Below are 16,092 nucleotides of genomic sequence, written 5' to 3'. Positions count from 1 at the left end.
TGGATAAATAAATGAAAGATTAAACACGATTAAAAAAATACAGTCCGGCGGAAAGTTCTGAGAGTTGCTGAACACGTGGCGTAGGCTTATCTGCGGAGTGTCGAGTAGGACGTCCGAGCTGGGGAGGCGCCGGGCTGCTGGGTCCGCCGTCACCGCACGTCGCGGCCGAAGATCGGAACGGATTCGGGGTCGCGTCTACGGAGGCTCCGGCTACGGGGACTGAGGCCGCCGTCCTCACGCCTGCCTGACGTCCAATTCACGTGCCGCTTGCCTCGCCGGTCCAACAACTCTTGTCGCAGATCACTCCATGCTCGTTCTCTCTCTCACCGCGCGCCTGCTGTGACGTGAGGAACCGGTCTGGGTGCCGGCGGGATCTAGGGAGAGCGCTCCCCGCGCCGGGCACGCCGCGGCGGGAACTGTTGGCGGCGGTGGGGTGACGCTATAGTGAACTCGAAGGGCATCCTTCTAGAACACCATAGTGACGCCGAGGAGTACACGCACTTTGTGAGAAACGCATAAATAAAACAGAATGCTCCTTACTGGTATCTTCCCTGATAAGATGAAATCAGTTCGAGTTACAGTAATCTACAAGGGAGGTGACAAAAATGATATCAACAACTATTGCCCTATCTTAATATTGCCATTGGTTGCTAACATCGCAGAACGTGTGGTATATATAAGATTACAAAACATCCTAGATGAAAACACCATAATATGTAAAGAACAGTATGGATTCCAGGCTGGCAAAGCCACGCAGACTGCTCTACTGGACATAAAAGATCGCCTTCTTTCTAAATTCGAACAAAAGCTTTTCACCATCGGAATATTTCTAGACTTTCGCAAAGCTTTTGTTCCAATTAAACACGATGTCTTATTAATAAAGCTAGAAAAAAATTGGAGGACGCTTAAGCTTCGCCTTCAAGAGTGGAACGCGATAGCGTTATCGCAACCCGTTCGCACCGCCTACTCAAACGCGCTACGCCAGCCAAACGTCGCGATCGGCACAGATAGCCGGGCCCCGACGCGCCATGAAGGCGGACGCGATCATGGGGCGAGTGGCGCGCCACGTGTCTGGGCAGCGCCGTACATTGCGAGGAGGGGGTCTTCCGTGTTCGCCGCAAAATGGCTCTGCGTGTGCGCAGAGCGCAGAAGAAATGTAGCGGAAACGTACTTCGCTACTCGTGAAACTGCGACTTCTGTAAGTTACACGGTCATAATTACCGATATACACCGCAGTATAACTTTCTACGGCACGTTTCTAAGGCAACACCGCATTCACTAGAGGTGATTTTGTGCCGTTTTGAGGGACGAACTCGTGGCTGAGTGGTAGCGTCTTCGTCTCACACTCCCGAGACCCTGGTTCGATTCCCACCAGCCCATCTTGCAAGATGTTTTTTATTTATAAAGTGCCTTCTGGGATTTAAAGCTCACGGCCAACGCCGCTGACGCCGGCACCGACGACACCGGCTTTTCTGCGACACGAGCTTAACGCTGTCACGTTAATACGGAATTCGCGATATTGCACACAAGCTGTTGGAAAGCTATCTTACAGGACGGAGGCAGCCTACATGGCTACAGGAGCTTAAATGCGACACAGGTATAATAAAATTCGGTGTACCACAAGACTATCCTCGCCCCTCTACTTTCATATGATATTTAATAATATAGTAAATATACACTCAACTTCACATATGGTCCTATGACACCAGTGTCTTCTTTTCATGTCCCAACCTCAGCTTGCTTGAATATTGATCCAAATACCTGGCTCAATGAACTGCGGACATGGCTTGATACCAATAAGCTTGAGCTAAACATTAAAATAACTAAATATGTGCTTTTCCGCGCTAAAAATAAGCCTCTTGATCATAATATCGGACTCTATTTTAATAACACTGAATTGAGCAGTTGAATTCTCATAAGTTTCTAGGAGTTCGTTTCCGCAATGACTTGGGCTGGACCAATCACGTCAACAGTCTGCGGATACGAATATCAAGATCAATTGGGATAATTCAACGACTTCGTTATCTTCTTCCCTTCCATGTAAAAAACCAGTTATATTTTACTCTTATTCATTCTCATACTGTGTATAGTCTCTTAGTGTGGGGAACATGTAAAGAAACTGACTCGGATCGGTTGTTCTCTCTACAAAAAAGAGCCTTGCGCATTTTGGGTAGATATCCTGTTAGTACTAATGACATGTTTACGTCTTGTAAGGTGTCGCCGTTTTTTCTATGCTACAAAGACTACTTAGCACTCCTAATCTACCAAAATATAAAACATGACTTTGAATCTTTTTCTCGTTCTTATTTGAATAGAGAAATCACACATAACCTGCGCACAATTTCTTTGATTGGTTCTAGGCCTCACACTAATTACGGCACCCAGACTACAGATCGCCAAATAACAATTTTATGCAACACATATCCAACATTAATTGCTTGTGCCCAGGACAGTGCCAACATTCATCAATTAAAGAAGAAAATGAGCCATCTTTTGATCACCCCCGTGTGAAATTTTGTTATGCATACCTGCTGCATTTCACTGTTAATCCTACTGCTCTGTGCGAATGTGTTTTTTTGTTTTCCACACCACTTACCATCGCTCATTGTTGATGACTTCTTCAGTATTATTTTCTGCCTGACCAGTGCTTGTATAATTGCTTATGTTGAATTCCTGTCGCGCTGTGTTTGATGTACCACTGTTCTCACTGATATGTTACTCCGCACCATCTGCACCGACGTGTAATCCGGGTGTTAGGCCTCGTCAGGAGACATCTTAGTCTCCTTTAGCCTCTCCCTGCGGACACCATGTATTGTTGCCCGAAAAAAAAAAAATCTGTCGGATCAACCTCTCGCGAAAAAGGCCGGTGCCGTCTTTATGCCGAAGGGCATATAGTGGAACTGGTATAGGCCGTATTTCGTCGAAACAGCCGTTTCGGTTTAAGACTCTTCGGATAGCGGGATTTGCCACCATCCCTTCACGAAGTCTAGTGTGGAGAAGTATTCATTGTTCGCGGCACTGGCGAAAACGGCGTCTGATCTGGACATGGGCTCTAAGTCCGCAATTAGTGCGTCATTCAGACGCCAGAAATCGACAACAGAGCGTTTGGTTTTGTCGGGCTTATCCGCGAATAATACTGGGAAATTACAAGGTCACCTCGAGACCTGAATTATGTCGCGAGCCTTCATCTGCTGCACCTCGGCTTCGATGTCCTTATAAGTAGCAAATGGTAAAAGGTACTGCTTGACATGAATTGGGGCGTCGGTGTTAGCTCCAAGTGGCATTCTATCCAGTCAGTGCCTGCAACATTGGAAAAGATGCTGGAATACGTTTAGATTACTTCCTGCAGTTCCTCTTTATTGACTGATTAATTTGGGCGACATTTTCACGACTTCTGCCCCTTCGGTCTTTAAGTATTCCGTGACGGGAATTCCTTGTTCATTGTCCGTGTCGCTTACTCCTAGATGGCCTGACATTGATTCCGCGTGTCTCGGGTTGCTGCCCGCTCTGTTATTTTCTTTAGTAATTTAGCGTGGTAGATTTTTGGCCCGCTCGGCGCCTGGACTGTGTAGTCGAAGTCCGCGCTTCTTGCCTGGACTTTGAATGGTCCCTTCCAATGATGTAGGAGCTTGTTGTTCTCGGTTGGAAGCAATATGAGGACTTTATCACCTGGCTTGAATTCCCTGTCCTTGGTTTTCCTATTGCAGTGTTTCGCGTAGCGTGCTACGGCATTTTAGAGTTCCTCGTGGGCCAGGTGACCCATTACTTCCAGTCGGTTTCGTAGGTCCAATACGGATTGGTAGGTTGTCTTTAGATCCTCGTCCAGCCCATCGTTGGTCCATACTTCCTTCAGGATCGGCAGAGGCCCTGGAATATGTCGGTGGTATAGTAGCTCAAAGGGTGAAAATCTGAGGCTTGACTGGGGTGCCTCTCTGTATACAAATCGCAACGGTTCTAAGTAACCGTCCCAGTTATTTTGTTTTTCTGCACATATGCGCTTGAGCATCATTTTTATGGTGCCGTTAAACTTTTCTACCATCCCGTTGGCGATTGTGTGGTAGGGGGTGGTGTGAAGTTGGCGCAGTAATAGAAGACGTGCCACTTCTCTCATTAGTTCGGAGGTAAAATTGGTGGCCCTGTCACTCAGAACTTCCCTCGGCACACGAAAACGCGAGAACATGTCGACGAGAGCGTATCTCACTCACTTGGTCTCGATTCTCCGGAGTGCTACAGCGTCGGCATAGCGTGTGGCACAGTTCATGAGCGTCAGACTATAGCGGTTCCCTCGTCTTGTTGGTGGGTTGATAGGGCCTACTATACCAAAGGCCACTCGTTTAAATAGGGTGTCAATGATAGACGCCTTGTCAAGAGGCACGTGCGGCACCGTTCATTTTGGCACAGTACGCTGGCGCGATGCCACAAATCGTTTCACATCCGCGGTGACGCCTGGCCAAAAGAACTGTTCCTGAATTCGGTCTTCCGTTTTCTCGGCACCCAGATGTCCGGCAATAATGCCGTCGTTGGCCAGCTTCGTTACGATTTCTCGGCCACTCTTCCGTATTACGAGCTGTCGGATCTGGCGTCCATTCTTCTTCTTGTTATACCTGTGCAATAGCTCATTCTAACGCCGGAACTCCACCGTGCTATTGCTATTGCGGCATTTTAGATCATTGCCGACTTGCGAGAAACATATTTTTAAGGACTTGTCTTGTTCTTGTTATGTGACGTAATTATGAATCCCGGTCAGTTTCTCCTCAGAATCGGGCGTCGAAAGGGGCGGGAATGTCCTTGCCATGAGCCTTTGCTTGGACTCGGGTGGCAGCTTCCGCGTTGTCGTCGTCAGCTGTTGATGGTTTTCCGCGAGGTTCTTTGATTGTCGATGGTTCGATCTTCGGCTCTTCCTCCAAAGGTTTCGCATCGTCTGGGGCTTGAAAACCCTCGATGTTTTCTAGGATTAGGTCATACAGTTGGCTGTGCATACAGAGTGACACTCCTGCTGCAATAGGGGGTCTTGACCTCAATCTTGTCTTCGGGAAGCTTAACCGCACCATCGACCAGGTAAACTAAACTGGTTTCGCTTGTGAGTTCGTCGTCGTTGACCAAGACCCTTGGCACGATCACTGTGCTGCTACCGGTATCTCTTAACGCCGTGGTTGGTTTTCCTGCCATTTTCCCGACAAGTACAGGCATTCCCTTAACGAGAAATTCTGGGCGTGGTGCCATCACAGCATTAACGAACGGAATTCTTTTTACGTTTCGGAGTCCTACAAAGCCGGCTTTTATGTCTTCTACATAGTGTTTTGGCGGGGCATACACACGTGATGGCTAGGGAGCTTTTTTCTCTCTGTTGCGGCATGTCTCGACTTTGTGACCAGTTCGCCAACATTTAAAACGCCTCGCTTCATTCGGGCACGCAAATGTTCTCCCGCAATTACTAGGACGGTGACCCAGTCAGTTACAAAGATAACACCTCAGAACAGACTTCTGAAGATTTCTCCTTTCTTCGAAAGCGGGTTTCCTTGCGTCTTCTGGCCCCCCCTTTTTTGATCTTGGAGAGATTGGTGCCTCCCTACGCTTCCAAAAATAGGCCTGCTAATTCCAGCATATCTTGAAGTGACTTAGTTTTCCTTTTTTCAGATAGAGTGTCAGGCTCGGGCGGCAACTGATGAGAAATCGCTCCATGATCACAAGCTTTGTAAGCACACGGTACTCCTGTGCAGCCTTTGAAAGTTCGGTCCACCCATCAAAATAGTGGCTGAGCCGCGCGGCAACTTGCGCAGCAGTCTTGGCATCCGCGCTTTCCGGTCCTAAACTTATCTCAGAAGATTTCTACGGTGAACCTAAATCTGTTTAATAGAGCGGCTTTCACCCTACCATAATTTTAGGCGGCCGTTGGCGTCAGCCTACCGTACACACTAAATGCTTCGTCACTCAAGCACGTGTTCAATGCAGTGGCCTATTCATCATTCGGCGAATTGCGGCTTTTAGCAACTGTTTCAAACCTGTGCAAGTAAGCATCCAGGTCATTTTTTTCTTTCATCGAATGCCAGAAGCAGCGAACTTGGGTTCAGACGGAAGCTAGTTTCTTTACTTTCAGTGCTATCGACTCTTGCAGGACCGGGAGTGTCTGTGTTCTGCTGCAAACGAAATCGTCCGAGTTCTAACTCATGCTGTCTTTGTCTTTCTCTCAGCTATTTGAGCTTCCCTTTGTTCATTTATTTGTCGCTCCTTTGCCTCTCCTTCTTATCTTATCTGTCGATCATTTGTCTCTCTTTCTCCTTTGGCTCCTTCGGCTGCTAGCCCCCCTCTTTCTCCGTTTCTACAGCTTTCTGGTTCTGGGTAAACCACTTCTGTAGTTCAGCTCCAGAAAGACCCATCTTCTCACCGAGGGCAACTAATTTCTCAAGATCCGTGATGGCCTTCAAAAATCTAGCCACGTGCAAAAAGTATGCCTAGATTTCAACTATCGAACTACTTTCTGCACACAAGTTAGTGAAGCGGGGTGGAACAGTTGAACTGGTCTACGATGGCAATGCAGACGGCCCTCGGCTTTTGCTCCCTACTATGGACATGCCATTTGCACCAGAACGTCCTGTCGCGGATGCCAGAAATGTTGTCACACCCCGTGAACGAGGCACCAGCGCCGGGCCAAATTCCAAGGCAGTATTATCAGCTTCCGAAAATAACCGGCACGAAAGCACGCACAATTTATAAGAAGCCTTCTGGTGCGCCAGCGAACGCCTGTTGTGGTCCAAAGACCGAGGCAGAGGCTAGAATTACCGAAACTCAACGAAATGTATCCTTCAAATAAGGCGCTTACAAGCACACATGCACGCTTCGGCTAGGCACCTCACAATGCAATTCACATGGGTGTTAACAAAACTTTGCAAAATAATCACGACAAGCGCTAAGAGTTCAACACCTACACTACGGAATGAATAGGAGCACGAATTGTACGCTCGTATTTATTTATTTATTTATTTTTTTATTAGTACCTCAAAGGCCCGATTGAAGGGGTATTACATGAGGGGGTGGAATTTCAGCAGTACATTCCTTCTACGGATGATCTGAATGACGATGAGTCGATCTGATCAACGATCGCGTTTGGCAGGTCATTCCAGTCCATTGCTGTATGGACGAAAAATGATGACAGATGCGCAGAAGTGCGAGCAGGGGGCGGGTAGACGGCCTTCCCGTGGTTTGTGCGACTTGAAATGCGATGGGCGGGACTGATAATGGAATTCAAAATAGCCAACGACAGGCGCTAAGAGTTCAACACCTACACTACGGAATGAATAGGAGCACGAATTGTCCGCTCGTATTCACCCGTGCTAGACTTGAGCCAGACGTGCACGGCGCAACTCGAGGCAAATCTCCAAGAAGGGACTTCCGGAAATGCCCGAGGAACTTGTCGGCTAGCTTGTCGGGAAATGCCCTTCTTCTGCAGACGGTCGGTCTACGCGTAACATCACCGGCGTGGTCTGACGGCCCCCACTGATTCCTGCACGGCGCTTTTATCGCCTGCGCCGGCGTTTCTCGAACTTTTTGACGGAGCCCTGCTCCCGTAGCTTGAACGAAGCCTGGGAATGTTCTAGATATTTCTCGCATTTTCGGCCACCGCCACTGAAACGTCTTCGAGGAGGGTGGTGACTCGTCCTTTGGCGCACACTCGGGCTGTCGCCCTCCTTTTGTCGCTCTGTCTGCGTGTGTCGGGGTCTGAGAGGGTGTTTCGGCACGCACCCTATTTTTCCCCACTATACCGTAACTTCACGTATCTTGTCGTAGCTTCTAGTCTACGTTGATCGCTTCGGTTGCCTGTGGCGTATGCGCTCTCTCCCTCCGTCGAAGCTGCCGCGTGGCTGGCGTGCTTCTTTAAGGACTTGGGTGGTACGCGGCGCGCTCTTTGATTATGCGCACTTTTGTGACACACTCGCATGCTATCCCTCGCACCAACAGCAAGCTCGCGGCCACGATCCATCGCACTAGGACCTTTGCGTAACGTCACGGCGACGTCGACGCCTACTGTGAGGCAAGTTCGCCTGGAGTGTCCATAACATTGCTATAGCTGTGAAACATTGCTTAAAGCACGAGTTAAGATTTTGTCGACGCGGAGCGTAACTCAAATGTGGCAGTGTCAGAACAGTGTGCCTCTTCAGGGTACAAAAAACAAACAAATTGTTCAATAATTAGCACAAACGATGCGCAAATTATGCAATAAATTGTTCTGAATGTCGTGTGCTGGCGTAGCACCAGCCACTTGCCCGTAATTTGCATGTGCGGACAATTTCTCAAATGCAGAGCGCCGGGCATCTTCGCCGTTGCCGGAGCCGTGGACCCCTCGGCGCCGCTATCCGGGCTACCTGGCTGGCCTGAGCACGACGGAGCGGCCCGCTACGGCAGCGCACTGCGAGCCCATCGCCCTCGACCACTGCAGGGTCAGCCTGTCGTACAACAGCACCGCTTACCCAAACGCAGTTGGGCACATCACGGCTCGGGTAAGTGAGCAAGCTGTCCAAATCAAGGCTTTAATTCTATATTACATCCGGCGTTTCCTATTCCGGCAGTAATGTAACTTGGTCGGTCCGCTGATTGCCAGATCGCTGGTGGTTCATACCACTTCTTCACATTGGCGCTTTGCTTCAAGGCACGCGACCTGGAAGTAGAAGAGCTCTACAAAATACAGTGCTCAGGACCAATTAATTTGGCTCTTCGTCCTAATGTATGCGGCGTCGACAGCTAACACATTCTCTGGAAACACATCGAAGAAACAGTAACTGAAATGTTTAAAGAGACCATGATACCATACTGCATTCTGCGTGGTGGAAAATTGTACTTTGAAATTTCAAGTGGCTCGCTTCCGTTGGCTTTTTCAGCCGTTTTGTGGTAGGTTGGTGATGTATACATTGGTGGTTGGTGCGCCGAGGCCGGGCTTGTGCGTACGAGGAAACGCGACGAGGGAAAGGGCGTGTCTAAGAATGAGGTGATGCTGATGATGGTTTATTGCCATCTCTTTTGAAATGGGGCGGGGACTAATAGTCACCTAGCTTGCGATATTTATTCAGGCTTTACTACATCTATCACCCTTTAGCGTTTTGCCTATCTGATCTCTATCTTTGGTATTTAAAGCCTCTTTCACTATATTGTACCATTACCCGTGGTTGCTACTCCAGTTCTATCAATTTTCCCTGCCTTTTTACACCACTACTCGTACCACTTTTTTCGCCACTACTGCTCACGAGTGAATGCTTCAATTTTCTTTCAATACCAGAGCTCCTGGAGGGCGGACACTCCCTATGGGCCGCGCTGGATGAATACTCTGGCATTCCATTACGATGTGTGGAGTTGTTCCCGGACTTTCTTGCAGCACACACATTCCTCATTTTATGGCGCATATTTTCTCCAGTATATTTTGTCCTCAGGCAACCAGCTCAGGCCTCCAATAGCAGGGTTGTCCTCATTGCTTTATCATCGAGATTTTTCCTTCCGATTTATTTCTTGGCGTTTCGTAAAAATCTATGGTCGTTTTTTGTTTCCATCCATTGCATCCAATTTCCGGTCCGCCTTCCACTCACATTCTTCTTTATTACCCCTGGTTGTCTATTTGCACTTTCAGCTACCCTGTATTTCGTTGTCAACCTTCTTAACCTCTCCCTCCATTCCCTGTCCACGCTCTTGAGATACAGATATTTGTGCACTTTAGCCAGCCGTTAAGCATGAAATGCTTTTAGCTGCCCTTGTCAGCGACCTTTACGTGACCTTGAGCCAAAAGCCACAGCCGTTATGCGGGCACCTAAACGAGAACATACGGGCAAATGATGAGAACAAAGGGAGATGATTTGGGCCACCCACTCAAAACATTAAAAAATGCGGTCTCTGGCCCCCAGCCCTTTGTACAGGATCGCATTACATACGCTAGTTACTGCCCAAACAAGTCACAAAAAATATTGCTTCCGAGTTTTCCCTAATGTTTGTTCACAATATCACTCAAGCTGTAACTTCTATTACGCTAAAGTTGTCTTTTCCAATAGCGACGTTAAAAAGGCAGATACAGGGCACTACACATGTCGTTGTTATCTTCTGACACTGAGCGTTGAACGCCAGCGGTCCTCTCGCCTCGAGAGATGGCGGCACGCTGCAGGGCGCCAGGCGCTTCGAGCCGCCGCGGTGGGTTAGCGGTTATGGTGTTGCGCTGCTAACCAAGAGGTCGCGGGATCAAATCCCGGCCGCATTTGAATGGAGGCGAAATCGAAAAATGACCGTGTCCTGTTCATTTGGGGCACGGTAAAGAACCCCTGGTGGTCAAAATTATTACGGTGTCGCCCACTACGGCGTGCGTCATAATCAATTCGGGGTTTTGGCACATCCCACAAGCTAATTCATTCTTCTAGCTCGGCAGTGCGCAGTGTCCGTCTTTCGCTGCCTGCGGATCCCAGACGGTTTTCTTCTTCTAGTTGGGCAGCGTCCATATGGACCAGTGCACAGTATGGCGTGTGCCGTTGCGAACATCAACTGGACCCATTTTAAGATTCTGGCTAGTATAATATTCAACCAATCTATTCTGCCGCTTGCCATTTCATTCTTACATCTACTCTCGATTACGGGAAAGCCACCAATGTTGTATTTTCATCTGTGTTCCCTCTTCCTCTAAACTAATTTTTCATTGCGCGTCTCTGACCTCAAAAGAAGCCTCATCAATGTCACCTTCCATTGCATCACTTGTGGTTTTACCGTGGTCCTCTGAAGCCAATGAGCCCACGAACCTCAGGTTCGAATCCCTCGAATATTTCTCATTCAAGGCACAGAACTGCATTTTCAAGCGTTAGCGCTGGTATCGTTGCATTTCTTTGATTTCCTAGCACCACCTCGTATAGCTACAAAGTGCTCTGTGTTTCAATATTGCTGCATTCCGCTTTCACATCAGCCAAGGGGCCTTCTGTTGTACATTTTTCACCTTATGGATGTAAGAACGATTATGACGTAATGCACTGCTTTCAAGTCATCTTTCTATGCCCTTAACATACAGCATGAACAACAATTGAGACAGACGTCTTCCTTGGTTCAGCACTCGGTGAATTTCCAGAACCTAATTGTTTTGTACCCCGTTGTCCCTATATATTGTCACGTGGTATTGACGTTAAAGAACACAGTAGCAATACTGTGAAAGACAAAACTATCTTTTATTGGGCTAACCTGTGCCCGCATAAACAGGCTCCACACAAAGCACGATAGCGGCAAACACACTCGGCGATCGTCCAAAATCTGATCAGCGGGTCAAGCGCGTCGGCTCTTATACATCTGTCGTCGAATGTTCCAGAGTAATCGCTGGGACTCGCGTGTCTTCCACAAAGTTGTACACTATTCGCGTCGCGTATACATGCAATAAGACTACAAAAGGTTCAGTGCAGACAGCGGATGGAACCATCGATAACATTACACAAACTTCCGGTACATGCAGGCGCGTCAGGCGCTGTGCGATAGCATTTGTTAAGCGGTGACAAGTGCTCACCCGGTAAAAATCAACAAGTACACGTGTTAATATTTGGCTCAAAAGATACGCGAAATGGTCGTCTGGGGCCATGTGCTTGAGAATATCCTATAGCAATTTCGTCTCTGTGTTGTCATAAGCTCTCTTACTATCTAAAAATGCTGTGCATAAATGTCTTTTCTAAGCTATTGGTTGGTATAGGTTACGTTCTAGCACTTGGTTAGTACAAAGGCACACTTCGCTGTACTGGAATTTCATCTGGTCGTCCTGGTCTTGTTATGTACAGTTTATTCTGCTTTTTGCAGTAAAAAATTCCTAGGCTAAATTTTGACCTTTCATGCTCCTCTGTTGCTTAAGCTGTTACTACGATTTCTTGCTTACCCAAGTGCTCACTAATAACGTCTTTCATGTACCGCAGCGTCTCATTCAAAAATGTTACTGTCTTTACCCCTTATACACGTTTTCAAAGGTTTAATTGCTTCTGCTAGTGCTCTTACATCGTTACAGAGGCTCTCTGTGGCGCCTCTTCTTTTTTGCGAATGTTATGCACCCAATTTTCACTTCTATCTTAATTTTTCTTTGGAATAGCTTGCTCGCCATCCCGATGCTTGTTCCAGCTAAGCAGTGCCTATTCTTACCAATTTTTTTGGCTTAGTTGCCTAGTGGGTCCCTCTTTATTTTATGCCAATTCCGTTCTGGAAGGTGGAAATCCATGTAATTCCACTCTTTATAACTCCTCGGAATGGCGGGAGTTGGACCATTCCCACTTTTTTAGTGACTGAGAAGATCTATTTAAGCGCTCCAATTCGAATAAATCAAACGCATTTTTCTTCAATTGCTTACTATTTGCACTTGCGTGCCTAGTAACAAAACCATATTTTTGAAGTGTGAACTAAAAGAAAAATATCGTTGCGTGTGATTTTCCCCCACAAATACACATATGCTTTGCAGCATGTTATTTTTTGCTGTTTACTTCAGATACGCGAGTCAGAAGTAATGAATACATGACGTGTATGAAGAGTAAATTATTTCCTGCAACCAAAATGCAAGTATCTCCAAAATATGTCAATTGCTGAATGGAGAACCGCGTGCCAGCCTCTCATGCAGTGCCCTGTTTCGAAACTCCTCCCTAATATGTACATAAAAAACGAAGAGACAGCAGATGCTCAGTCAATTTATACGCTGCTTCAAAACAATAATGGAAAAATCCATATTAATTGAGGCTTGCTTAGGCCAAGTTTCACTTTGTTGTGTTTACGGCGATCTTGCAAGGCTGCGGCATCCCGCTCCTAATGTGAGCTCTACTTTAGTTGTACGCGTGTTAGCGAGTTCACATCGCATGCTGCGAAAGAAGCAAGGCTTGCCTTCTCAATGAAGCCGACCCAATACCAAAAAACTTCATTTTTCAGAAACTATTTTTACTAGAGTAACGCAAACTATAAAGTAATCTTACGCTACTTTGCACGCCATGCATTTTGCAAGGTTATCTTGCCAATTTGATTATTAACGTCAAGCGAAATGTAACTTTCAGGACATACTTTTATAACTGCTGGCATATTTTTGAGCGCCATTTACAAGGAAAGGAAACAAGGAAAGCCTCAGTGGTTGTAACAAGGAAAGCCTCACTGGTTGTAAGATAAAACTGCTACATGACTAGACTGCAAGAAAGACTAATTGGCAGGCCAGAATCAAAAATAGCTGGTTGTCGTGTATTGACGAACTGAAAGCGAAATAAGGGGCCCGGTTTTGTAAGAGCATCGTTTTTGTAAGAGCGCTCGCACATGTTTGTTAGTCAGAACCATATGACACCGACATATAATGAATAAAAGGAATGCACAGGGGAAATTATTTGTAGTTTTTATTGGAAGTGTAAAAATGACAAGCTAAAGCGTCATGGAGGAATAAATTACTTCTTCACGGTGAGAGCCGAGCTCGCAACCTCCGAATTCCGCGCATGTTGTGCTACCAATTGTGCTACGGCAACGGCAGTTCCCACGCCCAAACATTCTTTGGTAATTATGTGTGTGTACAAGACGTAACCCAAGGAGTGTTAACCAGTGCGACACTTCTACCGCAGAACCGAAAACAAGCCTTGCACTACTGATTTTGTTTCTGCATTGCTTCGAAAACTTTGCCGCTGTTTCACTTCTGATAATTATAATTTGCGATACTTTGGTCATCAGGTAGAAAATAGTAACCCGATTTTAACACTCGGTTGTTGCGAAGTATTTGGTTAGTTCTGATATTCGAAAATACCGAATAGTTCATTTTCGAATACGAATGAAATATTACACACCAACTATCCGTATTCCAAACTTAACATATTCCCCCGCCCTATATAGTAAATACATTAGTAAAGCCTAAGCCATATATACCCTGCTGGCAAATTCACTGTTTTCCTTCAGCTGCACGGACATTATACCAACATGAAATGTTTAAGTAAATGAGTTATTTCAGGTTAGCGTATATTGGAGTGTTTCAAAGCACCTACGTTCTTAGAATGCTCTTGAGAGTTTTAGTGATTTTTTCTCTCACTTCAGTCACCCGCTTCAGAAAATAATAGCAACACTAGGCTGTAGTGGTTCATAATGTGCGATTGAAAACCAGACCTGACGGTGAAGAAGATAGCTTTCACTGACCCATTTTGCAGTCTTTTTTATTGCAATGGGGCAAGGGCGGCAATCTTTACAGTACGCGTCGCCTTAGCCCGCTCTGAGTATGATCCATGAATTTCTGTACATCCTATAGAGAATATTTTACAATAAATCAACCTGACAATAAAACATTAAATAAAAGAACGTGTCATTGTTTACTGGTCTGCGGCCAATACAGCGGCAGCTACCTAACCCCCCCACAACCGCGCCGGCTCGCTCCCTATGGCAGGAGCCCTCCGTGTCAGGCTTTGCGGCAAAGCATGCGAAAAACGAATACTGGCCAAGTGAAAGGGAAAATGGCATGCAGTGCAGTGCAGCTTCCGATGTCGACGTGGCTCCAATGCGCCCCACAGGATAGCAAAAGCAACGAAAATGCGCCATCCTCTCTTTCTCTGTCTATATATATATATATATATATATATATATATATAGTATAAATGTATTCGTGTGACTACCCTAAGGGACTGTTATGGCATTACATAGCGGGGGGACGAAAAAGGTGAAGCGTAAGCGTGTGTATATATATATATATATATATACAGAGAGAGAGAGAGAGAGATGGCTTGCCCCACCACTGGAGAAATAGTTGGTAGGCCACAGCCTCAAGTTTCCGCCTGGCTTTCCTGGCCGAGACCTGCGAAAACCTGTAAATTGAAATCAGGAGCACATATTTTCAAAACAAAAGAGCTGTAATTCACTTCTGAGGCATCGTCATATGGCACAGTCTAACTGGTTGCTTTTGCCGCCTACGCTCAATCACTGAGCGCATCCGGTGAACGGGAAACTACTAGCACGACTGTTGTCGTAAGCGAGCACCCGGAGGTACTGCTCCGGCCGAAAGCAAAGTTGTTTTCTTCAGTGTCGCTGAACCCCCTACAGGAACCACTGTAAATATCCACATACAAATAACAAAGTCAAATTATCCAAGTAAGCTCCTCACTTTCCGTCTACGGAGACAACTGTATTATTGTTTAGCAGTTTCGACAGCCGAAGCGAAGGACACCGGCCCTTAGAAAAATTAGAGACATTTCAAGGTAGTAAAGTCAATAAATCTCGTAGCAAACTAAATAGAAATGGCAAAATGTTTGTCGTGTTTCACACAAGAAGCTAGAAATCCCACGACGTGTGGTTTACATGAGAGATACCACTACACCAGTAGAATAACGGGTCACGCTTCACCTCAGTTTTTTTTTAAAGTTGCGGATCCTGCACGCACAGCACTGACGGCGCTCGTCGCAGGACGTGCGGCGGGACTCGGTGGCCTACCGGCAGCTGGCCGACTCCGAGTGCCACCCGCTGGCCGGCGAGCTGGTGTGCCGCCTGCTGCAGCCCCCGTGCACGGGCGTGCTGCCCTGCAGGGCCTTCTGCCGAGGTGCGTGGCTGCTCGGCGCTGTGCGCGCCTACACGGCTCCTCTTCTCTGCGCAGAGTTCTGGTCGGCGTGCCAGCGGCAGCTGCCGCCGTCGGTCGCCGCTCGCATCGACTGTGACCGCCTGCCGGTGTACAGCGGTCCTGGCAGCTGCCATTCCAAGCCCGGTAAGCGCTGTCCACAGGCTTGGATATAGAAATCGCGCAATGCTCCTTCCTTGAGAGCCCGAAAGTTTTACTGAAAGACAGGCTGCTTTAAGATGTATTAAACGGCGACTAAAGGGAAACGGTTAAATTTGCTTACCTAGAGTTACAAACACGCTGCACCATAATACACTCATCATATTTCTTCAATAGACAATGTCAACTGAACAGGCACCCTTCATATCTTGAGACACATTTCACATTAAGAGATTCCGAAATTAGCAGGGTACTATGTCGGGCCGATTGGTGCATAGCTAATAAAAGTATTGTGGCGCAATGTAAAATAGCATGCGCAAGAAAAAAAGAGAAAAGAGAATTTTTCAAGCACGATTAGTGAGCTCTTTAATTTACATAAGTGATTTTGAAATATTGAACTTAGTGCA

General features: G+C 46.8%; 1 protein-coding gene across 2 annotated transcripts in view; it reads left to right on the top strand.

Moving 5' to 3' along the window:
- LOC126545730 (uncharacterized) overlaps positions 1–16,092 on the top strand; it is a 984,485-nt gene that overhangs the window by 468,401 nt on the left and 499,992 nt on the right. For both annotated transcript variants that reach the window (XM_055061186.2, XM_050193681.3), the window contains 3 exons: positions 8,299–8,495; positions 15,379–15,511; positions 15,566–15,673. In XM_055061186.2, the coding sequence (XP_054917161.2) occupies positions 8,299–8,495; positions 15,379–15,511; positions 15,566–15,673 (438 nt within the window). The remainder of the gene's footprint in view (positions 1–8,298; positions 8,496–15,378; positions 15,512–15,565; positions 15,674–16,092) is intronic.

This window comes from Dermacentor andersoni, chromosome 1 (genome assembly GCF_023375885.2).
Source record: "Dermacentor andersoni chromosome 1, qqDerAnde1_hic_scaffold, whole genome shotgun sequence".
In the NCBI taxonomy this organism is placed as follows: domain Eukaryota; kingdom Metazoa; phylum Arthropoda; class Arachnida; order Ixodida; family Ixodidae; genus Dermacentor; species Dermacentor andersoni.
This window is presented reverse-complemented; position numbering and strand designations above follow the sequence as displayed.